The 25,364-nt window shown below is 42.6% G+C and overlaps 2 protein-coding genes across 2 annotated transcripts in view; one reads left to right on the top strand and one right to left on the bottom strand.

The window, feature by feature from the left end:
* Positions 1 to 7,994: 7,994 nt before the first annotated feature.
* On the top strand, positions 7,995 to 8,921 carry LOC308080512 (beta-1,3-galactosyltransferase 2-like; the record flags this gene model as incomplete). The annotated part of the gene is made up of 1 exon (XM_080422408.1): positions 7,995 to 8,921. The coding sequence occupies one exon, from the start codon at positions 7,995 to 7,997 to the stop codon at positions 8,919 to 8,921; it is 927 nt and encodes a 308-aa protein (XP_080278534.1).
* Positions 8,922 to 11,938: 3,017 nt separating this feature from the next.
* Positions 11,939 to 25,364, bottom strand: part of mdka (midkine a) — a 16,255-nt gene continuing 2,829 nt past the window's right edge. The window contains exons 3-6 of the mRNA XM_080422834.1: positions 17,178 to 17,254; positions 16,365 to 16,532; positions 15,763 to 15,927; positions 11,939 to 15,322 (exon numbers count right to left, since the gene is read on the bottom strand). Coding sequence (XP_080278960.1) covers positions 15,288 to 15,322; positions 15,763 to 15,927; positions 16,365 to 16,532; positions 17,178 to 17,253 — 444 coding nt within the window. The 5' untranslated portion in view covers position 17,254 and the 3' untranslated portion in view covers positions 11,939 to 15,287. The remainder of the gene's footprint in view (positions 15,323 to 15,762; positions 15,928 to 16,364; positions 16,533 to 17,177; positions 17,255 to 25,364) is intronic.

The raw sequence follows: 25,364 nt of genomic DNA, 5'->3' as shown, positions 1-25,364 counted from the left end.
TGTGAGTGTGAGTCTGGGTGTGGTGCTGGTATGAGTGAGTGAGTGATTGACTTCCAGCTGTCCAGCTTGACAGGTCCAGCCTCTGGCCCTGTTCCCCTGCTCCCATTCGTCGTCCCTTTGTCTCCGCCCAAGCCAGGGTTGGCTGTTCTCTGAAGCTCACCTACAAAAGCTCATTCTGCCCTGACTGTCATGGGGACTGGTTGCTCTCATTTGAAAGAGCTAGCAGAGAGTCAATCCCTCTGTCTCCCCGAACCCATGTAGCCTGTTTTGTTCTGTTTTTGCTTTGTTCGGTTTGTTCATTTGTCCTTCAGTGACTTTTGATACGATCAGTTATTTTGTTTGCCCTTCAGTTGACTTATTTCAGTTACTCGGTTTAACCTACAATCCCATTAGTTAAACCTGTTGTTTTTTGACCATTATTATTTGAGTTAAGAGTTTTCTGTATATATTTGTCATTTCTATTAAGTATTGTATTTATCTGTTCACTCGCCTTGTAGGGGTGTTTGGTCTTTTTGTTTGGTTCAACCACTTCTCTACTTGTTTTTGTATATTCTTTAGTTAGGTAAGTGAGTTTAGTAAATGTATATTTTTCTTTGGTTAGGTTAGGGGGTAATTTTCTTTATTAGTTAGCCTTTTTACAAATGTAAACCGGCACCCTGAAGTTTCTGGCACTGGTGGAAAAAAGACAAAAAGAGTTTGAGATCTCTGCATAAAAAAAGGAAAATAAAATCAATTCATTTTTGAAAGCGACTTTGTCCTCCATTATTATGTCACCTCCCCTACCCTAGACAGGGGGTCGTAACATAATTTGGGGGCTCGTCCGGTCCAAATTATAGCATAATATCGATCCAAATTATAACATAATTTGGGGGCTCGGTTTAAAAATGTTACCCCTGAAACGTATAACTTTTTTGAAAGTTACTTTTTGAGTATTCGTTCAATTCGGTTTAATTCGTTTTAACAGGTTCATGGGTTTGGTTCGGTTCATTTTGGTTCTGGTGAGTAGTCAATTAAGCTTTGTTCCATTTTTTGGTTGGCAGGTTAGGTAGAGTATTTGATTCATTGTAATGTCCGCTGTAGAAACAGATGAGGTTGCATTCACTTTCCCAACTTCTCCCACTTTAGAGAAATTAGATAAATGCACTAAAATTGAGTTAAACTTGATTGCAAAAGTCTTCAAAATTTCTGTCCCATTGGGTGCCAATAAGGCCGAACTAAGGTCTTTTGTGGAGGAAAAACTTACTGAAAAAGGGCTCATAAAGCGTGTAAGCACCGGGCTGGCGGAGAATATGGCTGGGCGTTCGGGTGAGAATGTGGAGGCGGCTGCTGACACAGACTCCCCTGCGCTCACTGAGCTTGAGGATGGAGTGGCTAAGGCCTCACCTCAGGACTCAGAAACAGACCCGCTTGTAGCTCGCATCACTGCTGGGGGGGGACTCACATAGTCTAGGGCTGGCCCTCCGCCTCCGAGAGGTGGAACTCGAAACAAAAACCAAGGAGGTTGAGCTGATGCAACTCCGCATCAGGGCCGCAGAGCTCGACAGGTCACCTGCCCCTCAGCTAAGCAGGACAAGTGGTTCTGGAACTTCGGGATGCCCTTCAGATTTCAACATCAGTAAGCATATTCCTCTGGTACCACACTTTAAAGAGACAGAACTTGATTCTTACTTTGACACTTTTGAGCGCATTGCAACCACGGTGAAATGGCCTAAGAATATGTGGAGTCTATTACTGCAATGCAAATAAGTGGGAAAAGCTCGGGATGTGTGTGCAGCCTTAACTGTTGAAGAGAGCCGCAAGTATGAAGTTGTAAAAGAAACCATACTACGGGCATATGAGTTAGTACCGGAGGCGTACCGCCAAAGGTTTAGGTCTTGTGAAAAGACTGCCAACCAAACATATGTGGAATTTTCCGGGGAGAAAAGTGTCTTGTTTGACAAATGGTGCACTGCGAACAAGGTATTGACTATTCACCAGCTTCGTGATTTGGTATTATTAGAGGAATTTAAATCCTGTCTACCTGAGCGTATTGTTGTCTACTTAAACGAGCAGAAGGTAGATAATGTGGTTAAAGCTGCGGTGTGCGCCGATGAGTTTGTTTTGACACACCGATCTGTGTTTTCTGCTCCCTCTGCACGCCGCAATCCTATGGGCGGCAGAGTGGGGGGGAATCAAAAAATGTCTCTGTCAAAAAGCCCACCTCGTTCTGGATCTAATGTTATCTCTGGGTCAGAGACTCGTGATTGTTTCTATTGTCATGAAAAGGGTCACCTCATTTCGGCATGTCCCACTCTACAGCGAAAAGAAACTCAGAGTCCGAAAAAAGCAAAAGCTGTTGGGTTCATTCAGTCCATTCCTCCTCCACTTTCCTCTGGCACAGGGGCGCCTGTGTCAGACGAAATGGAGGAATGTTTTGGGCCCTTCCTTCTGAAAGGTTCAGTGTCCCTATCAGGTCAGGATATAGATCAGGTGCCGATCACAATCCTACGTGATACGGGAGCGTCACAATCTCTCATTTTATATGATGTGTTGCCTTTCTCGAATAAGTCCTTTTGTGGATCTGATGCTCTACTGTTGGGGGTGGAGATGAATTCATTACGCGCTCCGTTGCATTCTGTGTTTTTGCGTTCGCCCCTGGTCTCCGGTTTTGTGCATGTGGGTACTCGCGCTCAGTTACCAGTCGGCGGCGTTTCGTTAATTCTCGGCAATGACTTGGCAGGGGAGAAAGTTTTCCCAACGCCAGAAATTGTCGAGAATCCTGTGATCGATTTGGATCAGTCTATGGGCACCTCGGTATTGTTCCCTGCCTGCGCTGTGACCCGTGCACAGGCAAGGAAGGGCTGTGATGAGAACATTAGTTTGAAGGACACTTATGTGTTCTGAGCAACCAGTGAATCTTCCTGCCGCCATGGTTAAGCAGAAGATGGTGATGTGATGCCAGTAAAGACTGAATTTGTGTTTGATGTCGATAAAGACGCTTTCGTTTCGGCACAGCAAAATGATCCATCCCTCACTGTTTGCTGGGGAGCCGCTCATGCGCAGGATGCGCAGAGTGCGTACAGTGTAGTGGATGGCATTTTGATGCGCACTTGGTTCCCGCCCGGCGCTGGCAACCTCGGGTGGAACTCCATTCAGCAGGTAGTTGTACCTGAACCTTTTCGTTCTCAAGTCCTTAGTCTCGCACATGACAATTTGTCTGGTCATTTAGGTATTCGTAAAACGTATCACCGCATTTTGCGTTATTTTTATTGGCCAGGGTTAAAATCTGATGTGTAAAATTTTTGCCGTTCGTGTCATGTTTGCCAAATGATGGGGAAACCTAATCAGGTTATTCCTCCTGCTCCTTTATTACCTATTCCGGTGATGGGAGAGCCCTTCGAACATATCATTATTGACTGTGTTGGCCCACTTCCCAAAACGAAGTCAGGTCATCAGTATTTGTTGACTTTAATGTGTGCTGCCACTCGTTATCCTGAGGCGATTCCATTGCGCACATTAAAGGCAAAAACTGTGATTAAAGCTCTGGTTAATTTTTTCTCTATTTTCGGTCTACCCAAGTCCATCCAATCGGACAGGGGTACGAATTTCACTTCTAAAGTTTTCGCTCAGGTTATCGCTTCCTTGTCCATCGAACACAAACAGTCTAGTGCTTATCATCCTGAATCTCAGGGCGCTCTTGAGCGGTTCTATCAAACGCTCAAGTCTATGATGAAAAAGTACTGTTCTGAAACTGACAAGTCTTGGGATGAGGGTTTACCTTTTCTGCTCATGGCGGTGCGGGAAAGTGTACAAGAATCACTTGGTTTTAGCCCTTCTGAGCTGGTGTTCGGGCATAGTGTACGTGGTCCTCTCCGGGTGCTCCGTGATCGTTTGTTGTTGAAATCCACTGTTCCATCCTCAAATGTGTTGGATTATGTGTCAAAATTTAGAGACCGCCTGCACAAGGCCTGTGACATCGCACGCAGCGCATTGACTGCGTCCCAGGGGAAAATGAAAAAACATTTTGATCGCAAATCGGTTAAACGTGCGTTTAATGTGGGTGATAGGGTGTTAATTTTGCTTCCGTTTCTCACTTCAGCCCTTCAGGCTAAGTTCTGTGGCCCATATGTTATAGAAAAAAAAGCTAAGTGAGACTGATTATGTAGTTGCGACCCCAGACCGCCGGAGTAAGACCAGAGTGTGCCATGTTAATATGCTCAAACCCTATTTTGATCGTTCTGAGAGTGTTGCGCCTTCAGTTCTACCCACCCCGGTAGCTTCAGTTGTGTCCATAGCGCCTTCTCTATATTCCCCAGAGAGTGATGGCTTGCGTTCAAAGAGCTCTGCTGGCTCTCGTATGCAAAATTCTGAAATTCTGAAAAATCTGCCTGATTATTTGCAGCACTTGGATTCAGTAGCTCAAGCAGACATAGTTAATTTGATTGAAAATAACCCCATTTTATTTTCAGACATACCTTCCCGCACTACTATCCTATCACATGATGTGGAAGTAGGTGTGAATCCTCCTATTAAACAACATGCTTATCGGGTGAATCCTACTAAACGCTCATTGTTTAAAAAGGAGGTTGATTATTTGCTAGATAATGGCCTTGCCATTCCCAGCTCTAGCGCGTGGAGTTCGCCTTGTCTGCTCGTGCCAAAATCAGACGGCAGTCAACGCTTCTGCACAGATTACAGGAAGGTAAATAATGTTACCAAACCTGATTCGTATCCTCTGCCTCGCATGGAGGACTGTGTAGACCGTGTTGGTGCTGCTAAATTTGTTACAAAACTTGATTTACTTAAAGGGTACTGGCAGGTCCCTTTAACTGCTCGTGCTTCAGATATCTCTGCCTTTGTTACCCCCGATGGTCTATATCAGTATACTGTTATGCCATTCGGACTCCGTTAGTCAGGGTTAGGGTTACTCTTTAACCGGTGGGTCACTGCATGGCACTTTCTCTCCAACCTGAGGAGAATTCTGAATTTTTGATCCTCCCGTCATGAAAGGATTGACTGAATCCAAGTTGTCAAAATCCAAATCCAAACACCTGCTACGTTCCAACGGCTTATGCACAATGTGTTGGCTGGGGTGGAAAATTGTGAGGTGTACCTCGATGATGTTGCTTTTTCTGATACGTGGCCTGAGCACATGCACACTCTTGGTTTAATCTTTGGTAGGTTGGCGGGCGCTAATCTAACTCTAAATTTGTCAAAGTGTGAATTTGGTCGTGCCACCGTTACGTATCTAGGCAAAGAGGTAGGTCAGGGTCAAGTTCGGGCCATCGATGCCAAGGTCAAGGCCATAGTGGACTACCCTGTACCTACGTCACGCCGTAGTCTTCGCCGTTTTCTAGGAATGTCGAGCTACTATCGTGCCTTCTGTAAAAATTTCGCTGATGTAGTTGCTCCCCTTACCAGTTTGACCAGTGTGAAAAAGCCTTATGTCTGGTCGCCTGCTTGCCAGCATGCTTTTGAGTCCTGTAAGGCTCTCCTTTGCAGCACTCCTGTCCTGGCTGCCCCAAACTTCAAAATGCCTTTTAAGTTGGAGGTGGATGCGAGTGGAAGTGGAGCCGGAGCAGTACTGCTGCAGGAGGATGGCGCAGGTATTGACCATCCAAACTGTTATTTCTCAAAGAAATTTAATGCACCTCAGACCAATTACAGTACTATTGAAAAAGAGGCTCGCTCTTTATTGCTTGCTCTGCAATTTTTTGAGGTTTACGTGGGATCTAGCCCATTGCCTGTAGTTGTTTATACTGATCATAACCCTTTGGTCTTTCTGAGACGATGAAAAATTCGAATCAAAGGCTCATGCGATGGTCATTACTGGTACAGGATTTCAACTTAGAGATTCGTCACAAGAAAGGAGTTGATAATGTCTTGGCAGATGCCCTTTCTCGTGTTTATGCCCCAGCTTAAAAAAAATCTTTTTTGGGGGGGAGGTTTTCTTTAAGGGGGGGGGGGTGTTATGGCCCTAGCCGTATGGTTATGTTATATTGTGGGTATATTTTTGTGCTATGTGTGGCTTGTATTATATTGTGTTTCTGTGTTCCATATAAGGTCATGAGTGGTGGTGGAAGCTGTGTGAGTCTGGGTGTGGTGCTGGTATGAGTGAGTGAGTGATTGACTTCCAGCTGTCCAGCTTGACAGGTCCAGCCTCTGGCCCTGTTCCCCTGCTCCCATTCGTCGTCCCTTTGTCTCCGCCCAAGCCAGGGTTGGCTGTTCTCTGAAGCTCACCTACAAAAGCTCATTCTGCCCTGACTGTCATGGGGACTGGTTGCTCTCATTTGAAAGAGCTAGCAGAGATTCAATCCCTCTGTCTCCCCGAACCCATGTAGCCTGTTTTGTTCTGTTTTTGCTTTGTTCGGTTTGTTCATTTGTCCTTCAGTGACTTTTGATACGATCAGTTATTTTGTTTGCCCTTCAGTTGACTTATTTCAGTTACTTGGTTTAACCTACAATCCCATTAGTTAAACCTGTTGTTTTTTGACCATTATTATTTGAGTTAAGAGTTTTCTGTATATATTTGTCATTTCTATTAAGTATTGTATTTATCTGTTCACTCGCCTTGTAGGGGTGTTTGGTCTTTTTGTTTGGTTCAACCACTTCTCTACTTGTTTTTGTATATTCTTTAGTTAGGTAAGTGAGTTTAGTAAATGTATATTTTTCTTTGGTTAGGTTTAGGTTAGGGGGTAATTTTCTTTATTAGTTAGCCTTTTTACAAATGTAAACCGGCACCCTGAAGTTTCTGGCACTGGTGAAAAAAAGACAAAAAGAGTTTGAGATCTCTGCATAAAAAAAGGAAAATAAAATCAATTCATTTTTGAAAGCGACTTTGTCCTCCATTATTATGTCACCTCCCCTACCCTAGACAGGGGGTCGTAACAAGAGCAAACTATTATATTACAAAGTTAATACTTGGCTACGTGATTCTTCATATTAACTCCTTTCACTGTAATGTAATATTTGAGTTGTATCTCTCAGTTAAACCAAATGTCTCTCGTAGGAAGATAGCAGTGGGTGTTCAGCTTATGTTTCAAGGATAAGATGTCCCAATATTTTGGCCAACTTCACAGTGGTCAACAATATTATGGTTCTTGATATTGGTCTTAAAGGTTTCATGACGTTCAGTTTTACCACACATTAAAAGTCTTTGTCATGGTCCTTCAAACGTGTATAGAAAGTTTTAACAAAAAATTCCACTCCGTTGATCCATGGCAGGTGTTTTTCTCTCACATTTCTAAAGCCTTTTCAACTGCAATGAAAAAAGAAATCTTTGCCTGCGGGTGTCGCTGGTGAGGGATTTTGCCTGTCAATCATCGCCTCTGCTCCGCCCCCCCAAAGGAAAGGATAGGGGAGGGGAGGGGCGAGGAGGAGAGTGGGCGGGATTAATCGGCTGTGACCTCACTGTCGAAGGGCCAAGCTCAGATTACTTTTCAGCCTAATTATTCAGAAAACCCCAGACCACAGAAAATCCACTGAATGTTCAAAGTTCAGATTTTTTTGGGTGTAATTGAGGTCATAAAACCCCCAAAAAAACATAAAAAGTGAAAATGAATGTCATAGAACCTTTAATCTCATTTCTAGACCAATTTCTGTTGGCTGTTCATCTTATATCTTATCACACCTTTAAGCGTCATATCTATTTCAATTTTACCTCTGGGCAAAACATTTTAAAACCGGTTCACAAAGGAACTTTTTAAATTCAAGGACCCCCAGTTTGGTAGGCATTGGGCGACGGAAACACTGTCAGCTTCCAAATAAGGGACGATTCCGTTTGTAAGAAGCTGGGCAAATCGACATCGTTAAGCACCTGTGGTAACAGTTTGTGTTTGTCGTGTGACGTCAGACCAGAGCTCTGCTCACTATAAAACACTGCTCAGCCCTAAGGAAGTCTCTCTGGACAATTTCAGCCGAAGAATAAGCGCCGCTAGAAGAGAGAGATAAAACGGAGAAGAGAGTTTGACAGTTGAGAGAAGAGAGTGAAAATGAGGCACCATATCCGGCACCTCATGGCTGTGGCCATTGCAGCCTCTTTCATTCTAGTGATAGGAACGGTATCTGCCAATGAATGGCAGATGTCTGGAGCCAGCCCACCAGTCACCAGACACAGCCCCAACGCATCATCAACCATGAGAGACCATGTTTCTCGAGGACCACCATACTTTGTTGAGTACCCGCACGAATACTACTTCATCCTGGACGAGCCAGAACAATGTCGACAACGGGAGCCTTTCGTGGTTGTTATCGTCCCGGTGCATCCCGGCGACAGGGCCAGTCGTGACACCATTCGCAGGACGTGGGGAGGTGACACCCAAAGCCCTGTGTCGGGCCAACGGGTGAGCCTGTTTTTCCTGATGGGGCTGCCGACGGGAGAGGGGAAAGAAGAGGTCGAAAGACAAGTGCTGGAGGAGAGCAGAGATCACCGAGACCTGCTGCAGAGCGACTTTTCGGACACCTACAATAATTTGACGATCAAAACAATGGTCATGATGGAATGGCTGGACTCCCGCTGCCCCATGGCCTCGTACGCGATGAAGATCGATACGGACATGTTCCTTAACGTGCATGACTTGGTCGACATGTTGTCGGATGCTCCGAAAGACAGCTATATGAGTGGATTTGTGGCACGTCGGGGTGAAGTTGTAAGAGACAAAAATTCGAAATGGTTCCTACCTCGTGATGCTTACCCTGCATCACATTACCCACCATATACAAGGGGACCGGGCTACGTTTTGTCCTTAGACCTTCCTAAAAAGCTCCTGGAAGCCTCCAGGCACGTTGAAGCCGTTTACCTGGAGGATGTTTATTTAGGGATGTGCATGAAACACCTGGGTATTCCACTCACTGACCTCCCAAGCAGGAATCTGTTTCATGATTGGACAATGATTCACAACACAACGATTTCCGACTTGCAACCACTTGCGACAGAATCCTAAAACCGAGGATTTGCAACAATAAAGAAGTGGACAAGTCCACACCCAGGCACAGAGCTGTGACTGATTGCCGTTTCCACAGCAACGGTGTCGTCCCTCCGGATATTAACAGTAGACGGTGCTGTCTCTAAACTACGAGGGAGTAGGGTTGCAATTGATTTAAACAATTATAAAACAATTATAATCAAGAATTTAATTTAACAAAACATATTGATTAATCGATCACTATTTTGAGCATTAGAGGTGAAAAGTAAAAAAAAAGAAAATCCAAAATAGTGAAAATGGCCAATCTACAAGCTTACAATGTGTTGCATTGTGACACGTTGTAACATTGTAGAGCTGCTATTTTCACTATGTTTGCATTGTGGTTAATCGATTTAATCAAAGAAGAAAAAAAAGAAAAAAACTACGCTTCTCGATTATTCGATTCATGGACAAAGTCATGTTAGAATAATAGCTAAGGAAGTAATGGATAGTTGCAGCCCTAAACTGGACGGTGACAGACGGTCAGGCCTGGATTAACGAACGCACGAGCTCACGGGGCAGCAGCCCGGAGGCCTGAAGCTCCAGGGGGCCCGGGCACCAAACCCCTGGCAGCACCAATCAACAACGTTCTTTTTTTCCCATCCCGTGCCATCATCGTGCCTTTTTTTTTCCCATTTCGTGTTCATTTTCCCAGAACAAATACCAGCTCTCGGGCGCCCGATGGCCTAGTGGTTAAGGCGCATACCACATATAATCTGATGCAGCCTGACAGCGAGTCCCGAGCCAGACACCTGATTCGGATGCTATCAGTTCTCTCCAAGTTCACAATGCATCACAACGCAGCACGTTGTGAGCTTGCTTGTTACATTTTGTCTTGAACAAAGTGAACTGTGCAGCACAGTTTGTCAAAACAACTTGAGTTTCCACACAAGTTTGTTTCCACATCTTCAGCAACCAAATGTGTGCAACTCATCCGAGGGAGATTAAATCTGTATCAATTCTTTATACCTTTGATATGATGGCCAAGAGATGGAATTAGCATGTCAGGGATTTTAAATCTCTGCTAATTAGAGCTGTGAAAAGCTTGAATAGAAACTTAATTTTTCCTTTGTAGTGTAGAACTTTGTTCTTGTAATTCTCTTTAAACAAGGAACCAAATTTGACATGCTTTCCCCATATTTAGGTGCGTTTATAGACTGCCAAAGGGACTAAGTAGATCTTTGTTGTTCCCTGTGTTGATTTTGTGTTTTGAGCCTCGTCTTCTATTCCCATTTCTTCCTTTTGGCGCTTGTTCTTTTTCATAGCCTGTGTTACTCTGTGGATATGCAGCACGGGCAGCGCTCACCCGTACAAAGAGAAGCTGCACAGCAAGTGAACAAACTCACAAAGGCCCATATACTACGATACAATCTATTGTAGGTGCATGTGTTCAAATAATGCACACAGCAGCAATCTGGTGTGAGGAAAGAGAGACAATGGGAGGTGCGGATCATACAGTAAAACTGCGGTAAACAACGGCCAGGCTTCAATGCTATTCTCTGCGGCACTCTGCTGAAGACAGTCAGCTTCTGGACTCCTGTGGTCTGTTTGTTTGCTTTGTACACCAGCTGGACGTGCGATAACAGACGATGGTAGCGGACAGGTGAGGGGACGCTGGTCAGGAGATAGGGAGAGGCAAGAATGACATGCAGGAAAAAACAGCTGCACTTTTGCCTCGTTAAAGGGACACAATCACCTTTTGAAGTGCACTTCAGTTCATTGTTGATGGTTATAGTCTATGGAAACAATTCCATTTTTATGATACAGTCCATATTGATGGAGAAAATGCCCTGGTGGCTGTTTTGGTCTTTCTGTGTTACCGCAATTCCCATGATGCATTGTGCTGTTGCAAGCACCAGTGTGTAGCCATATTACAGGATAAGCATCAAAGCAGTCAGGCACTCCAAAGTGAAAAACTCAATGAAGAAGGAATCCTATATTAAAATTGCCTTGAGGGTGGATAGTGGGTGGGCATCAGGCCGGCCTGAAAATCTAGTATCAAATAATCTTTTATTATCGCGGCTGTAGACTATTTTCACTATTTGACGTAGGCTGCAATGAAGAATATGGGTTAAGTGGTTCAATGTTCTGTACAAAATAAAACGACTTAATGTACTTCTACCTGATTACTTAAATGAGCTAAGATACCAATCAGACAGATTATTTACATCTGTGCATGCTGTAACTGTCTCTGCTTACACAGAAAAATGCAGTCTGAACATGATGTTCTACTTGAAACACAATAGAACCGCTGGTCCCAGAGGTACTGACCCACTTGCTGCAAACGATCAATTAGCAGAACACGGATCAATTGTGTCGAAGGCTGTTATTACAGCAACTTCGATTTCGGCATTCGGGCCATTTGTAAGCAGTTAAAGTAGGCAAACCCCCCCCCCCACAAAAAAAACTAAACAACAACAACAATAAGACAGACTTCTATGCTGCATTCTTTAAACTTTTGGAGGTAAAAGCAGAACAAAAGATAACAGCTGTAGGCTAATTGTTTTAGATGGAGCTGTTTTCGGGAGATGCTTAGAATTAGACCCCCACCCTTTTTTAAAAAAAAGAGTTGATATAAGATCCTTTCAAAGCTCAAATCAATGCCTACTTTGGAGATTTGACACTAGCTTCTGCAAGCTCAAAACGTGCCGCGAAGCTTGTAGATCTGCTTCTTTTGCTGTTGTTGAATTTGAATCCTGAAAAGTAACTGTTTTGAGGTTTCCACCCGACAGAGATGATAATAATTACTCGTATAATCCAAAATACGAGTAACTGATCCAAACTTTGATACGGGAAACAAAACAGTCACATGACCAAGATGTGCTTATTCATGAAGAAGTTTAGAAACGGAAAAGGAAATGGAAGTTGAAAGGGAGAATGAAAGGGAAGTCAATACCAGCCCTGTGTGTAACAGACGTCTTCAGTCTTTACAAGGAGGAACAGAGGCATTTTCAAACTTGGAAACAGAAAGATGAAAATGAATACATTACACATGACTCACTGCAGCATAAAGCTATTTATTTATAAAGGCTCTGTTCTCCAGCACACATCAAAGAGAGACTGACACCGACTGTGTGCGTGTGTGTGTGTGTGTGTGTGTGTGTGTGTGTGTGTGTGTGTGTGTGTGTGCGTGCGTGTGTGCGTGTGTGCGTGTGTGCGTGCGTGCGTGCGTGCGTGTGTGCGTGTTGGTATATTCAGGAGACGTGCGTGTGCTATGTGTGCTTGCGTGTGAAAGAGGAAATGACAGCCCCAAAGGTCAGAATATTGAACTGAAATCATCATTTGAAATATGAGTAAACCACAGATAAAATTCATTGTAAAAAAAAGTGCAGCTCTCTGTCAACAAATAAAGCACACCTTTATTAACTATACTGAGATATATCAGGATGCATGAAAACAGCTCATTTGGGCTTTTGTAAGGAAACTGACATGCATATGACCTATAATCCAGTAGAAATACACTAAACTACCCCGAAACTCCTTGACAAAGGAACGGCAATCTGAAACTTTTATGTACACATATAATGCATGGAATTACAGCATATTGTCAATATTCATTATTGAAAGCTTATCTCCAATTAACACTTTTCCCCCCAAATTTAAAGATGTTTCATGATTCCAGGGGTTGCATATACTTATTTTTAAAAAAGTCGTTTTGTTTGTTTGCTTATTAGTTTTACTTTACAATTACTTGTATCATGCACATTCTTAAGACTAGGAAGAAAATATAAGAATAATGTAGATTTTAAGCATTTTTAAGCAGGTTTTACTTTTTAATGTCACCAAAAACTTTGTAAGCTCTACAAATATGTTTTCATGGATGACAGCTCTAGGTTTTCACACAAGAACATCTAATTAATGAGGTCGTTGGACCAAGCCAAGCTATTTGCAAAGGGATTGTTGAATATAAAAGTACACGGTTAAAAGTTGAGCAAATTACCCAAGTTGAAACATATTTATCAAAACCCGCCAATATTATTTAAGACATTTCTCTAATGTTAGTTCCCTCCCAACTCGTTATAGTGAGCAATTTACCAATTCACCCATTCTGATAAACACGCTGTAGGCAATTAAGCAATATGTCCTATATATCAGATTAGCCATATTAGTGCTTAATAGATCATATTGCTTAGCATCATTATCCATTATTGAAATATTTGGTTGGCATTTAATATGCGATGTGATCCTGGTCTTGATGTTAATAATACATGATAAGCACATGAATCGATTTCCTTCCCCTATTTGCACGTACTAGTGTGTGATGTCACTGTAGCTAAAAATAATAACACATGCAGGCAAGGCAGGAATGACACAGGATATATCAGAAGCACAGGCACTGCTCTTTAAAAACAATAACACAGGGGGTTTACACTACTTTAAACATAATGAAAACACTATCAGGTTCCATTAAAAATATAGATTTTGTTTTCAATAATAATAATAATAATAAAAAAAATACTAAAAGAGCATCAAACCAACTACTGGTTAGAGAGTGACCTCAACTCTCTTATTTTGACAAATATCTCAATATACCACAAAATCTGATATTCTATCACTAGAAACAGAGAATCAGGGCCCGCAAACATAACATTGAAGTAGCGTAACGTATTTCTGATACCAACAAGTGCCGAAATCCGTAAAAACCACGTCCCCCTGGGTCATGAATTGTTTTTCCGTTCAAAAATACTGTACTCTATATAGTTGTTTATTAAATGACAGTGGACAATAAAGTTTGTTAATGTATACAGAAGTTGCTTCAACTTACTGGACCGTATGTGACGTGTAGCCATAACACACAGGTCTTAACCGTATGTAGAAATGAGTGTGTTTTCTGTGCGTCTATGTACTGTAATCTGAGGCCAGCCTTGCAAACCATATGAGATTATATATCGTCGCTGTCAGTGGAAACCTCCTATGTCCATATTCTTAATTATCGCCCTGCTTGATCATACTACAGCGTCACGTAATTCAAATCCTTAAAAGTAACAGTTTTGGACATTATGACGTTTCCACTTGACAGAGACCATAATGTTCATCACAGTGGTAGAAACCAAACCCATGTCTCTGCGTGCGCGGTAAGGCTAACGAGGCTAACGGAAATGACATTTCAGACGATATTTTGTCATTTTTGTCAAGCAACACGGTTCAAATGTCTGTTTGCCGCAGCAGCAAACTGCAAAATGTACGATTGACTGTAAGCCTAATTTGTGCAGCAGCAAGCCCATACTGCAAAATGTGTGTTTCAAAATATCCCACACTCATAATGTGGGTCAAAGTATATTTTGCATGGCCATGATACAGTATACTGTATATACTGGATAAAACTATATATTTCTAGGCTGCAAAATACATTTGAAAGAATGTTTTGGGGGAATATTCTGTTTGTCTGAATTAGATATGTCTTAGTTTATGTTGAAAGGTATATAGAAGGACAAATGACTGCAGACTTTCCTGTCAAAGACAAGCCATGAGCTTTATGATGGCCTGTGACTTGAGTTAGTCATAAGTGGATTTATGTAGTTTTAACCACTTAGCCACTTAAACGCCATGTGGTTGAGCAGAGTCCCTCAGGGCTCTATGCTAGTGTCTTTTCAGTTTTTTTGTTATTGTGGGGAAAGCTTTTGCTGAAAATAGCAGATCGACAAGCTCACAACGCGACGCGTTGCAAGCTTGGCGATCTTTCTGAGAAAGCTTCCCCGACAATACGGATGCTGGGGTTTAAGTGTTTAATAATACTTAGTCCGGATTCTCAGGGCTCTAGTACTAGACCCCATCCTGTCTTTGCATTACACAACATGTCTTCGCCCCAGAATAGGGATGTTGAGGTTCAAGTGGTTAAAATGTTGTAACATGGAGTGATTTTACATGAGAACAGCTAGGGTGCACAAACATGCTGATTGGTTTGGCTCTTTAGCATTCTGCAAAGGCAGCGACACGCGGCGAGCTCATTATAAGGGAGCTGGCATGCAGTCGTGTTTCATACTGTGAGGAACTCCTGACATATCATGGGGCTTGCAAGGCTGCACTGTAGGACTCCGCTGTAGGAACAAAAACCAAAAAAATGCTTTTAACTCTAATCCGTGGCTCAGTTCTGATGTCTCATTAGCCAAATAAATCAACCAAAGCCATCTGGCAGGACATTAGAGTTAAAAAGTGAAAATCCAGCCTATATATCACATGGTAGCCTGTACTCTAAAGCCTGCAATGTGGGTGCAAATTGTTATCTTAAAGTGTTATCTTATTCCTTCTTCTTCTTCTTCTTCTTCTTCTTCATATTCTTGTGTTGTGTCACTCCAAGAACGGTCTTGCATCTCCCTGGGATGTGGCTTTGCCTCCTTGCTCCTCCTAGTTCTTCTCTTCCTTCCCTTTTCCCTTCTTGCCTGGCAGAAGACAACAACAAAGGCATTATAATTACATAGATACCATTCGTTTACAGAACAATACACAGTGCTCAAGTTTTATGCTAGAAATTGATCATCCATTTTCCTAGTGCAAGAGGTTCGGGCCGCATAGCTGCCCGAACCTACGTCGCCCCACTGATAAAAAATAAATAAATAGCAAAAGTAGCAGATCTACAAGCTCACGCCGCGTTTCGAGCTTGTAGAGCTGCTACTTTTGATGCTTTTGTGTGACACTGTAGTATGATCAGGTAGGGCGTTAATTTACGAAAAAACACAAAAAGTTAAAATATGGAGATAAGACGTTTCTCCCCGACAGCAACGATATTAACACTTACTGTACCAGCCAATCATAAGCGAGTATTTTACATGGCCATAATGTCGAGACAGGCATGAACCATCAAAGTGAAATACGGTCTAACCTTTGGTCTTAGTCTTGGTTTTGCTGGGACAGGGTTTGGAGACAGAGATAGTTTGTTGGCACTCTGTACCAACAAACAGGGCCTTCTTCAGTGTCCCTGTCCGGGTCCGAGAGCCAGAGGTTGCGTCACATTCACCCCAGCTGCCAAAGCGATACTTGCAGTCAGCTAAAACGAGAGAGCAGAACCAATGTTAGACAGACAGACAGACAGACAGACAGACAGACAGACCACCAACATTTCCATACCATGGTATTTCCATACCATACCTGTGTGTGTGTGTGTGTGTGTGTGTGTGTGTGTGTGTGTGTGTGTGTGTGTGTGTGTGTGTGTGTGTGTGTGTGTGTGTGTGTGTGTGTGTGTGTGTGTGTGTGTGTGTGTGTGTGTGTGTGTGTGTGTGTGTGTGTGTGTGTACTTGTATTACTATACAGGGATTCATCAGTGTTTTATGGTTAAAAAAATAATTCTGAGCAATTAATACAAGATTTAGGTTGGGGGTTAGGATTGGGGTTAGGTTTAGGGGTTGTGGTTGGAGTTAGGCCTGGTTCATAGTTAGGTGTGTCTGTGTATGTGCATACGTGCGTGGGTGTGTGTGCTTGTATTACCTCCAAAGTCTTTCTTCCAGTTGCAGGGCACTTTACATTTCATTTTTCTGGTTTGCTGCTCACATGAGCCCTCCCTGAACCCCGCGCCACAGTCTCCGTTGCTAGGGACACAGTTGCCATAACGCCACTCAGCGCATTCCGTTCCCGACTTGGGAGCTTTGGTTTTATCTATAGTGAAGAGTGGGGGGGGGGGGGGGGGACATCAAATGTTATTTGTTTACTTTTATCAACCATTTATTTTCCAATTAAGTGCATGCATGTGTAGTGATTTGTGGCGAGCTGGGATTGAACTCTAGTCTCCCACTCGGCAAACCGGTGCACAACCTACTGTGCCAATAAAGCTGAGCCCGATTGGCAGAGTTGTTGTGGCCGGGTCTTGCCTGGGGCACTACACATGCATAGTGTTTACCATGCAGCAACATCATGGTTCAAGATGAAAAGGCTAAGGACTGGCGTACATAGCCGAGGTGCTCAACGTCATTGCTCACTTCTCCAGGTACTTTCCCCTCCCAGATATATGGAGGAATACCCAACGCACAGATGTACTGTAAACAATCAGCGGCCCTCAACTCATCGATCAGTTCATGAGTCATATCGTCTCTGTCGGGTGGATGTCCGAAACTGTTACTTTTCAGGATTCAAATTCAAAAACAGCTAAAGTAGCAGATCTACAAGCTACGAGCTTGCAGATCTGGTACTTTTGATACTTTTGTGTGACGCTGTAGTACGATCCAGTAGGGCATTAATTTATAAAACGAGAGAGAGAGAGAGAGAAAGAGAGAGAGAGAGAGAGAGAGAGAGTCATAGCCATACCTTTCTTGTTTTTTCCTCCTGCTGCCACCATAACGGCCATGAGGGACACCAAGAGTATCACCAATACACCCCTCATTCTGTAACACACACACACACACACACACACACACACACACACACACACACACACACACACACACACACACACACACACACACACACACACACACACACACACACACACACACACACACACACACACACACACACACACACACACACACACATTCAAGAGATCATCATTAAAACAGGTTCACATGAATCAAGTCCATCAGTAAAGCCCTTCCTGTACTCCCTGGATAGTTCTCATATGAGATCATTGTGTGATTCTACTCAGTGCTCTTAGAATAGTCTAGCATCCCTTTTCTGGTCACGTCATAAATAAGCGAACAATCGGTGAAAATAGCTGATCTACAAGCTCACACAACATGCTGCCATGTGAGATTGGTGTACATGGAACAAGGGAACCAGGGGACCTGGTACTGCCAGACCCCTAGTGGTTGAAATCTGAATGGCCGGAAATCTGAATGGTTTCTAAATTACGTCACGCTAAGCTTGGCCAATCAAAAAGAGGGACATGTAAGAAAACGTTTTCGTCCATATATGGACGAAAACGATAGCAAAAGGGGACCGACAAAGCCTCATGTAGGCCTGACCCCCTGGGTCTGGCAAAAAAGGAGGGGACCAAGTACAAACCCTGGGGGACCCCGGTCGATGAAGTATACTCTGCTGTATACAGGGTATACGTGGTTAACAGCCACGGCAGGAGTCGTAGGACTGAAGACTATATGCAATTATACAGCACAAAAACTAAATAACGAAATGATATAATAAACGGAACATTTATTATGCATTGTATTAGTAAAAAAAAGAGAAAAATCTTTGAGCTTTCTTTGAGATGCAAGCTTGTGAAAATACACTGATTGTTAAATCAAAAACAAGAGAGCTGAGTGATAGTGTGAATTGTTTGACTACTGGAACTTTTCATGTTATGCAGATGGAGAATATTATTTTTGGAATGTCATGAATTATGAATGAATGCGTTATTCTGTATCGTTGCCGCACTGCAAGAGCATCGTGAAGTGTTGCTCTGTTTACAGCTCTCTGAACCTTAAAATAGATACTAGATTTTTCAATACTACTATAATCTGTTAGCACTGAAGAATCATTTATACAGTACGTGTAAATTTGATGTAATAGGTTCAGTACATTAAAAAGTGACTTTTTCAATGGCCGGCAATGCATATAACACGTCAATTTACACATCTGTTTTACTAGTGAGTACTGATGATGTAATCAACCCTTTATCGCCTGAAAATGCATGTCAACTAATGAGCATACCGCTATTAATGACCATTTAGTACATGTCCATTTTACAACCTCAAAATACACGTGAAACTCCCTAACAACCTAGAATCATTAGTTGTTTATAAAAGCCATAGCATGCAGTACAGCTACAGTACCAACCACTCATCTGGGGACTGCCATAGTTTGCATGTGACCCATTACATTGGGTCTCCCATGAGAGTAGGCCTATACTACCCGCATACCACTACTCGGTTGCATCAACAGAGAGAGAGCTTCCACCTGGGGGACGCTAGCAGCTCATTTATGGTAATAATCTGAGAAGGAAATGATGAGCAAGCTATGGTCCCTGTCGTTCCTTATTACAGGAGTGTTCAGCATCTAATAAAGACGGTCCTTATTGTGATTATTGTGGTTCTTTTACTACTACTACTACTACTACTACTACTACTACTACTACTCCATTCGTTTAGCTATTAGTACGCTTCCATTTTACACCATCAAAATACATTTACTGTACACCTCTCTAACAACCTAGAATCTTTGCAGTTGTTTATGAAACACTATAGCATACAGTAGCTCATTATCATCATCATCACCTTCCTAATACCAGCCATTCTCTATTTCCTTTGGCTCCTATCATATTTTACTGTCTTACTTTAAAAGGCAATATAATATCTGCACAATACCTCAGCAGCAAAATGGTCCCCAAAGAACAATGGTGATCCATATATCAGTGTTTCCCTCTTGTAATCCTACACCAGTTCAAAACCAGCCTATTCCCACCGAGAGAGAGGAGATGGGGGGTGGGTTATTTATTTGTGTCCATAGGCATAAAAGGTTTGTTCAGACCTTTGTAATGACCAGAGGCTGGGCTCAAGGTCAAAGGTTAATTGGAGCAAAGGGTCAAAGGGACAGTAATGATTCAGTGTGTCAGCTATACAGAACACTTCATCCTGCTTTTATTTATTTATCTTAAACACATTAACCCTAGGGGACCCTATTTTGGGCATGCCATGAGTTAAGGTTACAACAATTATGAAATTCAAGTTAGGTTTAAGGTGAGGGTGAAGGGTTAACATTAAGGTTAGTTTTTAATTTAAGGGATAGGGATTTTGAGGTTAAGATTAGGGTTGGGTTAAAGTTATGTTGAGCCGCAGGTTAAGTTAAAAATAAAAATCTGAATTGTTTGACTACTGGAATTTTTAATGTTATGCAGGAAGAGAATAATATTTTTGGAATGTCATGAATTATGAATGAATGCATTATTATGTATTGTCGCTGCACTGCAAGAGTGTTTTGCTCTGTTTTTGCCTCTCTGAACATTAAAATAGATGTTTGGATTACATTTTTACAATAAAAAGTAAAAATAATGTATATGTGTAAATTAGATGTAATAGGTTCAGTACATTAGGATGTGCCCTTTTCAATGGCTGGCAATGCATAATACTTCAATATTCATGTCTGTTTTACTAGTGAATACTGTTCACCCTTTTTTAAATATATACCATGGTCAGTGAAACTTTATTCCTTGTGTAGACTGTACACAGCGCTGTTTCTTCTTGTGGAGGTGATGGTAGGAGAAATTCACAGCACACAAGAAGGCTGAAATGCTTATTCTTTTTATTCCTACAAACATTGTGAACAATATGTTTTGCTTACTGCTTCATCAGGTTTATTTCAGGACAAACTTTGAAATATTTCAAAGTAGACATCAAAATCAATCTAAGCTATGTTTTGACATAGTGGGATAATGAGCAAATCTACCACTTGCCGTCATTGTACCTTCTATACTCATTAAGAGGGTTTTCGATGGTATTTCAAACACAGTCATACATAATATTATAAATACTTGTTGTTTTTCCTGATGCCTTCAAAACCGCTATTGTCCAATATCTACAGAAGCCTAATTTAGATTGTTGTTGAGTTGTAAGCAATTACTACCAATATCAAACTTCCCTGCACTTGAAAAAGTTATTTTCAATCAAATAAACAACTTCTAAATTAGAACAATCTTCTAGAGACATTTCAGTCAGGTTTCAGAGCTAATCATAGCGCAGAAACTGCTCTCAATAAGACAGTTAATTATCTGAGAGTTGAGTTGATGCTAATAAAGTATCTATTCTAGTTCTTCATTAAAGTGTAGGTTTTGACAAAAGTACCATGAAATCCTCATAAATTGCCTCATAAATTGGTTCCAATCATAACACATTTTTCCATTAAGTCTTGGAGAACATGTGCCAAAAAGAATATGACATAACTTTTAGTGTTGAACAAGTGAGCTGCCTTGTGCCTTTGCTGTTCTCACTATAATTTGCTTCCTCTAAAGGTGAAGTCACAATGATCATGTCATAATGACATTTAGAGAGATGACATCTGACCTCTCCACACTTCTCTTCACTTTTCCAGAATTTTCCTTGTAAAGTATTCCCCCCCACTTTGTCGTTCCTGATTTGAGGCCAATTCACACCTGGCACCATTTCACACTTGGCAAATCCTCCCCTTTGTCTGCGACAATGCTTGGACAATCCATTGATGTTGGCCAATGGCAGGGTCTCTGAAACTTGGGAATGTCACATCTATAGGTGATGCCTTGTTACTTGTATTTTATTTTATTTTTACTTGATTACATCTGGTTATTCCGGTACCATTATTTATTTATTATCTTGCTATTGTATTGTGTGTGTTAGCACAGTCTTTACGGCACATGTCCCACCAATATTTGGCTGCTTGTACCTGTATGTGACAAATAAACCCCTCTAGATTATTGATTCATTAATTTTAGCATCTGTTGAACCAAACGGTGCAGATGCAATCAATACATGAGTAATAACTTTATGCAAAAGTTAAATGATTAGGATTATGAGTTAATGAGGCAGGAATTGTATTATTTGGCTCCAAATAAAAAAAAGGAATGAGCTCTTTAAAACACTTGGCAACCTGTCCCTTCCTTGATCAAACCAGAAGTAGCAAGCCTTTTAAGTTCCATAATAAATAAAATGACAAAATCAGCATTGTTTCATCTCAGAAATATTGCCAAAGTATGCCATTTCTAGCTTAGTAAAATGCTGAAAAACATATCTGAAGTAGGTTGAACTACTGCAATGTGCTTTGGCTCTTTCCTAAAAGTCCATTGAAACGTTACAGCTTATCCAGAACTCTACTACTAGACTGCTAAAAGAAACAAAAGAAGAGAACACAGCGATCTAGTCTAGACTACACTGACTCCCTTGGTGTCTCAATTAAAGTCCATCTATTGGTTTATTAAACTCTCAATGGGTTATGGTCGGCCTGCATCCCAGACACCCTGTCGTTTTATGCTCCTTCATGAGCTTTAGATCTACTGCAGCCTTATCGTTTTAGCCTTGCCTTTTTTGCGCAGCACTGGGAAGAGCAGTGTACAGTACGTGGTCCTCTGCATGTGTTACTTACTTCACCCTGGTGAAACACCTCACTGCCAGGTGATAAAAAGAAGCGGCTGACGACTTCATGTGTATCGGAGGAGACGCATGCTCATCTACGCCCTCCAAAACCAACCAGTAGGTGTCAACAAAGACAGGATATTGGTATAATTACTAAATTGTGAGAAAGAAAAAAAAGCTAATGAAAAAAACAAGTTTATAACAAGACCAGGAGACCTGGTTCTGCCAGACCCAGACTTCACATGACGTGTCAGCCTATGTCTATGCCCATGTATGGACGAAAGGGGGACAGACTTTTATGGCTGGGGCCTAAGGACAAAGTGACACCAAAACCTTTTTTTTGCCCATGTATGGAGAAAACAGGTACAAAACATGCCCATGTATGGACGAAAGGGGGACAGACTTTTATGGCTGGGGCCTAAGGACAAAGTGACCAAAACCTGTTTTTTGCCCATGTATGGGGAAAACAGGTACAAAACATGCCCATGTATGGACGAAAGGGGGACAGACTTTTATGGCTGGGGCCTAAGGACAAAGTGACACCAAAACCATTTTTTTGCCCATGTATGGGGAAAACGGGTACAAAACATGCCCATGTATGGACGAAAGGGGGACAGACTTTTATGGCTGGGGCCTAAGGACAAAGTGACCAAAACCTGTTTTTTGCCCATGTATGGAGAAAACCGGTACAAAACATGCCCATGTATGGACGAAAGGGGGACAGACTTTTATGGCTGGGGCCTAAGGACAAAGTGACCATGCCCATGTATGGACGAAATAGGTACAAAGCCTCATGTAAGCCGACCCCTTGGGTCTGGCAAAAAAATCAAACCTTCACAGGTTGAAATGAAAATAATTGCGTGTACCTGTTCAAACTGGTTGGAATTCAGATATTCCGTCAGCTTTGAACCTCAACTGTTGACAACGCAAGGTCTTTAAGAACAGGCCAAAGGACAGCGTAGCGTCTTGGTGGCCTTAGCTAGCACCATGCTCTGTTTATCTCATTGAGGGTTTATCTCCCTCCGCTCCCCTCCCCTCCCCTCCCCTCCGCCCCTCTGCCACTGTGATATATGGCTCTGCTCTCTCTCCACATTCTTTGGTGGTGTTAGTGCACAGCTTTGTTGCAAGGTAACACAAGTCGTGTGTTTACGTTTACTCTCTGATATACCCATGTGGGCCCATTTATACGTTTAGGACTGATTGATGTAAAATAAAAACTCAGGAGGCTGTGTGGGTTGAAAGCATCCGTCAAATGATGTGTTTACGCCCCACACGTAGAATAAACATTACAAAAAGCCTAGCGTGTTTATAGAGAGGCCGGTGTAATGATACAAAGGGAAGCTGAGTACGTGGACATCACTGTCAGATGTGAATAATTACACAGCCAGTCAACAAAGTCCACGCAGACATCCACAGAATGGAGAGAGATAGAGAGACAGAGAGAGAGAGGGGGAGAGAGACAGAGAGAATAAACTGACTGTCTTACTAGAGGAAACAAAGGGAAAGAAGAAAAGAAAAGGGAAAAAAAGGAAACGCAGTGGGGGGAAAAGGAAGAGAGTGACGGGGACAAAGTGAGCGAGACAGATAAAAGGAGACAGAGAGACAGACTGAAAGACAGCAGCATAAAGACGGAAAGAAAGAGAGAGAGAGAGAGAGAGAGAGAAAGGGGGCAGCGAGGGTGAGAGAACTGTCTGGGACAAGCACATTACCCATAATGCACCTCCCCCCTCTTCTCAGAGAAGCCAGTGACCGAGAAACACTGTGACCACACAGCGGGGAGTTTGTGTGTGTGTGTGCGTGTGCGTGTGTGTGTGCGTGTGCGTGCGTGTGCGTGTGCGTGTGGGTGTGAGTGTTTGTGTGTGTGTTTGTGTTTGTGTGCGTGCCTGATAATATGGGACATGTAACAAAAGCTAAGGAAACATGTCGGCCTGCCCTACATTCATAAGGTGATGCATTTGTTCCCCTTCTGGTCAGCTGTAAATTGGCTTTTTTCTATCTTTGGAAGCTGTGTTCAAAAATGCATTCATCATTGCCCCCCCCCCCCCTCTCTCTCTCTCTCTCTCACACACACACACACACACACACACACACACACACACACACACACACACACACACACACACACACACACACACACACACACACACACACACACACACACACACATTCTCAGAAAAAAAGTCTCAAAACACATTCATGAACATGATTCAGACTGTCCATTGACAGTGGGACACACTGCTTGTGTCCAACTGTCCGTGCATAGACTGCATATAGCTGCATCATCGTGGGATCTGGTTCTCGCGTGTCAAACCCTCTTCTGTGCACTAACGTCACAGAAAAATGCCGTAAAAACAGACCAAGGGCAAAGATTCTCCAAGTACTGTACAAGCCCAGAGATCTTCTAAGATGTTCAACACTCGCGCATGCACACACTCACGCATGCACACACACACACACACACACACACACACACACACACACACACACACACACACACACACACACACACACACACACACACACACACACACACACACACACACACACACACACACACACACACACACACAGAAACGGGAACCAAAACAGCCTCATGAAAATAAACATTTGAAAATGTTTCTAATTGGTCAAGAGATTTAATATTTGAGGAAATCTCAATTACAACTCTAAGATGTTGTTTTTTTGTTTGCCGGCGATGCCCATGAAACCCTTTCAAAACACATTGTTAAACCAATCCAACACCATGTCTGGGTGTTGTATTTTGGAGACCCAATGATCAGTTTTACACTGCATGGTCGTTACCACGCTGTTTTACATAAAGAACTGACAGTGAATTCCTGCAACCGAAACTTGAATATTCTGAGCACATAATTAGAAATGCTGGGGCAGGGTGGAGGATAACTGCTTCAGAGCGTGTGTGTGTGTGTGTATGTATGTGTGTGTGTGTGTGTGTGTGTGTGTGTGTGTGTGTGTGTGTGTGTGTGTGTGTGTGTGTGTGTGCGTGTGCGTGTGTGTGCGTGTGTGTGTGCGTGTGTGTGCGTGTGTGTGTCTGTGTGTGTACGTGGGACTGCATGTGTTGCTCTTGACTGTATAATTAGATATTTTGAAAAGCGGCAGAACAGAATTGACTTTATATCTGTCCCAACATGGCCCACTGTTGGAGCGACACACACACACACACACACACACACACACACACACGAGAGAGAGAAACTGAAATGGTTCATCTCAGGCCACATTGCTGTTATCCCTAAAGCCCCCCCCCCCCCCCCCACACACACACACACACACACACACACACACACACACACACACACACACACACACACACACACACACACACACACACACACAGAGGTGAATGTGACCCTGCTGAGAGACATTTTTTTGTCATTTCACTTTCCCTTTGTATCTCCGCCACCCCTCACGGTCTCTCTTCCTCCGTTCCTCTCTCTCTCTG

This window comes from Gymnoscopelus braueri (assembly GCF_963280865.1).
Source record: "Gymnoscopelus braueri genome assembly, chromosome: 24".
Lineage (NCBI taxonomy): Eukaryota > Metazoa > Chordata > Actinopteri > Myctophiformes > Myctophidae > Gymnoscopelus > Gymnoscopelus braueri.
This window is presented reverse-complemented; position numbering and strand designations above follow the sequence as displayed.